At 43.3% G+C, this 6,000-nt stretch overlaps 1 protein-coding gene across 1 annotated transcript in view; it reads left to right on the top strand.

Annotated features, from left to right (window-relative positions):
* The first annotated feature begins 202 nt into the window (after nucleotides 1–202).
* LOC146173961 (venom metalloproteinase antarease-like TtrivMP_A) overlaps nucleotides 203–6,000 on the top strand; it is a 33,930-nt gene continuing 28,132 nt past the window's right edge. Inside the window, exons 1-2 of the mRNA XM_084585306.1 lie at nucleotides 203–341; nucleotides 3,986–4,158. Of these exons, the coding sequence (XP_084441432.1) occupies nucleotides 257–341; nucleotides 3,986–4,158 (258 nt within the window). The 5' untranslated portion in view covers nucleotides 203–256. The remainder of the gene's footprint in view (nucleotides 342–3,985; nucleotides 4,159–6,000) is intronic.

The following is a 6,000-nucleotide window of genomic DNA, read 5'->3' as shown; positions in this document are numbered from 1 at the left end:
AGCATGAATATATTCTCATCAATGCGATAATGCTATTTGCCCAAATGCTCTCCGACGCAACGACCTGAGCTGCCAGCATCGTAACTACTGAGAACACGTTCCGAGAGCACCGCCAATAAGAATCAGTTTACCTTCTAGCGACGTTTAGTAATTATCAGACACTCAGTATATGAACAGCGCTTTGTTTATTAGAAAGGCTAGAGAAGTGTAAACTGTATCAATATCTCGGCGCTAAGCTGAACACTCCAAGCTAGACATGGAACAATATTTTTGCGAAGGTTTTATTTGGTATATCTCTGGATTGGTTTGTCTCTTTTCAACGAATACTGAAAGTCTAAAACGTAAGTAATAAATATCATGCACTTACTGAAGGAAGCTCACGATCGAAATGTTAGATACATAGGAAGGGCGCTGGCGCTTTTCTTTTACGAATGAGCCGGTTTGAAAGAGAGCAAAAGGCAAATAACTGTTGAACGTCATTAAAATAAGGGTGAGTCGTAGCATGAAAGCGCTTGCGTTTTTTAGCTGAGTCAGTGTCCTTGCGTGTGATAAGTGATGAGAGCTTTTCTTTCATTTTGATTCAACCTGATTCTGCGTGTTAGGCGTTCATTTATGTCAGCTGTGCATTCATCTAAACACCAACTCTTCTAGAAAAGGAAAAACCTGGTTTTCTTCAGCAATGCTTTTCAGAGCCAGCACTCACAACTCTAGCCCCAAAAATAACCACCCCAAAGATTTTCTTATCGGTGTTAAGAAAGCTGATTGCTTGTGAATCCCACCCTTAAGCATTTCTCGCAAATCCTATGAAATTGTATTATGGGACGCAACTTTTTATTCATTCTCAACCTTAATTTTTGGTAGAAAATTGCAATTTTCTAATTTATATTGAAGTAGAGGTCTTAGTATTATGTATTTATGCGGCGCAGACATTTGCGTTGTCCGTAGTGCAATGCCCGCTCATTGATTTACGTGAATTTTCTAATTAAATATTCGTCCGCTATAACAAATGTGAATGCGCCTTTTGATATACTTAGTTGAATTGACTGATTCAAAATAATGCTTTCTGCATTTGCCCTAGACTTTCATTACTGTCCTTCAATTTTTTGCACTCTGAGCCTATTTTTCCGTGTTTCAGCCACTTCAATAGTATACCGTGATTGCTGGATATTGTTCGATAGTGGAAGGTACCAGTTTGCTGAGCCCTTCACACATCACAGCCTTTTCTAGAGCTTTTCTCAGATCAAACTGTTTCAGTGAATCAAAGTTTTAATTGTCGTCAGTTCCTCATTTTGTCCGAGCTCCTACACAAGGTGAAACGGAGTAAATATCCCAGCAAGCAAGCAAATTGTATTCAGTTTAGATTTATCCACGAAGAAGCAAATCGATAACTACAAAACAAAACATGAAACTGGCTTCTACTTCTAGGAAGACATTTCTTCCCAAAGGATATTTCCGCACTGAATGGGAAAGAACACGATGTAAGCAGTTAAATATCTGTTTTAGCTTAAGGACGACTCACAAACGCAAATAATGCGACTACAGATTTAAAACACGGAGTGTGCAAGCGAAGAAGCTATGGCTTAAAACTGGCGCACCCAAAAGCGTCGGATACGACATCCTTTTTAATTCCGGGTACCTTGCAATTCTCTAACAAAAAAAAAAAAAACATATTCACACGTCCAATGAACCGGGTATCCTGACACGTATACCGCCTGTACGCAAAAACCAGGGCATGAATTTTGCTATCCAGCAGCAATAACTAGCAACGTCACCGTCTACACGAATACGTCAGTACCTCCATCCTTTCTGTCAACTGTACCCGAGGAGAAACTCCTAAATGAAGCTGTACACGCGTGACGCTATGACACTGTGGAAGAAAAAGAAGCGCTGGATACATATACGCTGCATTACTGAAGATAGCAACGTTAGGGCTAAACCTCTATGCGGTGAGACTAGTGGAAGAGACCGGTTCGCGAAACTAGGCAGTATTAATGGGGATGCTCTGATGCCTAGTATGGTTACGACGTTAGATGAGGCATATAAGTTTGTGACAGCTAGGTACGAAGCGTGACTGAGGTTAGTTTGTAGTACGAATTCGAACCGACAACATATATTTGCTGTATCAAACGCCGTTAGAGGGTGATCCAGCTCTTTTCTTTTCTCGAACAACATAACCATTCAAAACATTTCACGATTTGCTAAACTCTTTGCCATTCTCTCAAAGCCACATCGTCTTGTAAAACCGAGCTAAACCCTGCAAAGCGGTGATTCCAAAAGTTTTAACCGGTTTAGGCCGCTTTAAATCGCGCCACATTTTACGTGATAGACCACACTACGGTGGAGCAGTAGTTAGGACACTGGACTGCTGTTTCTCAATATGCAGGATTGGATCACGGTCCCGGCAGCCGATTTTCGAAGAGCATAAAAAGCAAGGCGCCGGTGTTCTGCGCAATGGCAGTGAACCCCAGGTGGTCGAAATTTTTGGAGCCTCAACTACAGTGTCTTCCATAGGCAGAGTCACTTTGGGACGTTAAGCCCTATAAATCAAAACAAAACATTTCAATGCATGGCATTCACAGCCGGCTGTGAAGAAAGGTGAAACCGGCGCGTCAGTTAGCGGCTTTGTGAGGTTCTTCATTCACAGTTAGTTCGAACCCATCAGATTTATTTCTGCCATTGCATTGAGGATTTGCAACAAGCGTGCGCCCTGAAATCATGCAGCCATTTATTGCCACCCTTTGGCAATAAATCCTGCATTGTCTTGTAAAATTCTGCGGCAGTGCTCACTTTTCCGGGTGGTTGAAGCCACAGAAACCCTTGACAAGAGTGTTTGAGCATTCGTCAGCAACATGTCTAAGCTCTACCGGAAACAAATGCCGCTTTATGCCTTACTGTCGATACCTTGCGGGAATGTTTATTTTGATATATTTGTGTTTGGTCATTATGAACTATATGTCAAACCTTTGTCTATTTTTCTCGTATACGGCGATTCGGTAAACATGAAGGAGTAATTATTGAGTTTCAAACAAACTACTTCCGTCGGTGAAATTTCTGTAATAAAATTTGAACGAGCGACAAATCCAGTCTCTTAAAAACACCGGTTTATTCCGGATAAAAGAAAAGGCATTAAATAAAAAGAAACATCACGCGCTGTTGCGCTGATAACTTGCTGTTCATGCGCGCAACAATAGAATACCAATGAAAAGCGGGAAGCATGTGAAGGCTTTACCGCGGCGAGACGAAACACACTGCGGAGCGAATAGGGCGAGCAATAGGACCAAAGCGCCGACGGCGGCAGAAGAAACATTGCTCCTCGCGTTACAGCAACTCACACGAATACGCCTAGGCAGAGAAAGGCGCCGGTGTGCTGCGCGATGTCAGTGCACGTTGAAGAACCCGAGGTAGTTGAAATTTCCAGAGTTCTCCGCTACGGCCTCTCTCATAGCCTGAGTCGCTTTGGGACGTTAAACCCCACAAAACCAAACCTTTTCCTGCCGGCACTCCTTCCATCTTCGTGTCGCCGGTCTTCTTTCCGTGGTCCATGCACACCCCGCTAAGCCATGAGGCTCGCTGCCGGCCCCGCCGGGGTGGAAAAGGCCCCGCGTCTCGCTTCCGACGTGCCTATCTAACCACGGCTTTCGCCGCTAACACATAGAGAAAGGCTAACATCCTGCCCCCAAGATTATCTGCTCACTCATGCGCGCTCGTGCAGCCCGCGCAAACACAATACAAATAGGAAAACGCGCGCGCGGTTTAAAACACAAAGGGGCTGCGGAGCCCCCCCAAAAAAACTAACATGGCTTTAGCTCTCCATAATTCTACTGAGCATTTAAAAATCAGGCTGTACACTGAGACAAGCGAGGGCGCTTCATTATTTGTTGAGGCCTGCAATTGATGCCGTTATAAACAGAGATAGCGAAGATTATTTATTTAATGAGCTGAACAAATCAGATCACAACATCCTAAAAGCATAACTTATTTTCAGTGCCGCATGAACAGAGTCTTGTATTTCCGCATGTGATTCAGAGCCGTAGCGATAATGATTCCAAGACTCTCAAGATAACTAAAACACTCACCCTGAACTTGGAAAAGAGTTCAGTTTTGGACAAGGAACTATTGCTCCGTACATACGAAGGACCTTTAATGAGGCATACGTATGTGAGTACTTGTTTGCCTTTCCACTCGAGACGCTTTGCCGTTTACCTCATATGCACTCTTTCTTTCTCTTGGTGTGCCAGGTTTTGCACCTATGTGTTTTAAATGACACACCGTTAAACTATCCAGCCTTGAAGTGGTCAATTGATTTCTTGTTTATAGAAGTACTGACAAATACTCACGCAGGAGTACTGGTGGTATTGTTTTTATATGCATGGATTTTATAACAACTTTTTGTTCAGGCAGCACAGCCATGGATCCTCAAAACACGCATTGTAGAAATCATTTTGAAGCCCACGTTTTCGATCTGATGGCATTACATCACCTAAGGTTGCGAGATTGAAACCTAATGCATCGGCATCTTATTCAACAATGAGTGTGATGTCTCCAATATCTGCGTCTGAAGTTTTCGCAATCTATCCGCGAGTGGTTGACGAAAGGCATTTATTATTGCAGTTCAGGATGAGATGTGGCAGCATACCACTGCATGCTATTCAGTTCGTGAGGCATAAGGCGGAACAAAACAACGCTTTAGCATTTGATCGAGGAGAAAATTGAATCTATGCGAACAAGGATCTGTAAGAGGAGTCGCTGAAGACAGCTGTTAAAACTATTCTGTTCCACAGACAAAGGCGGAACCTAATCTAAGGCTAAATGTGCAAGCAAAGCAGCGATGAGTACAGTAGTGGCTGGCCATTTTGAGAAAATTACGCGCAGCTCTGTAAACGGACACACAAGGAAGCAGGAAAATTAACGCACGGAGGACAACGTTCATTGAGAACTACAGTTTACAGGTAACAGGGTTACATTTAAAAGAGTGCACGCGCATTGTCTTATAAATAAAATCTCGCAACCTCATTCAACAGGTCGTGTCACATCCCCAGGCACCTAAGCTCCTTGATAGGTTTTATCTCATCACTTGGGAGCATAACTGAAGGTGTGCTTACGCAGTTGTCTTCTCCTAGTTCCTATTATCTGTTCTTAATTAGCGGCTGCTGAAAACGCACTCATGCCGCGTGACCTCGGGATGTCCCGAAACGCACGCACTAATCGGCGCACAGCCCTTCCCGTGCCAACTAGCTCCTGCCAAAACAGATATGCATACTACGTGCCTCCCGCAACGCCAAGTCTAAATTACCATACCAGACAATTTGATATTCTTCCATCCGCTCTGTGGGTGTGTTCACGCGATTACTCTAACAGGCCTTGGGTTTCTCAAAGGACGACCTGTAATTTCTGCATCCTATGGCTGTGTTGGCACACCACGATTGTCCATCGTTTATCATCTAAGGGACGTATATAATAATACCATTCCCCGTGTGGTAATTGCCCTAGACCGTTGTTTTTATTACTGCAGAAAAAAGAAACAATATATTTCAAAAAATCTTTTCTTATAGAGGTTTTGACTCCCTACATATTTTCATTTTTTGTCTCTGTTGTTTCGTGCCTAATCAAACGCGGAATTTTACAATGATCCATTCATGCTAAGACGCATGCTCTGCATGCATTTTCTTTCTGCTTCTCAAGTTCTCGCGCAAACATTTTCACCATGAACAGCACCTAAGTAGCCATGGGTTTCCATAATGTTGAAGGCGTGTAGTAATTATGTAGTTCCAACAAAACTAAATAATGGGCGAGCTGGTGGGAGTTAAGCATTTTGCACAGCGCGAGAAATGAAGACATGGAAGGAAAACACGCAGACAAATAAAGCACTGTTTTGTCGGTGTGTGTTTCTTTCCCGGTCTTCGTTGTTCGCGCTGTGCAAAATGCTTAATAATGTGGTTTCGCAATCCCCTGAAGTTTACAGAGAGAACGAACTGTTCCCAGTAGCGGTGCTCACACGCG

Source organism: Amblyomma maculatum, chromosome 11 (assembly GCF_055883805.1).
Source record: "Amblyomma maculatum isolate TAMU_Amacu chromosome 11, ASM5588380v1, whole genome shotgun sequence".
NCBI lineage: Eukaryota > Metazoa > Arthropoda > Arachnida > Ixodida > Ixodidae > Amblyomma > Amblyomma maculatum.
This window is presented reverse-complemented; position numbering and strand designations above follow the sequence as displayed.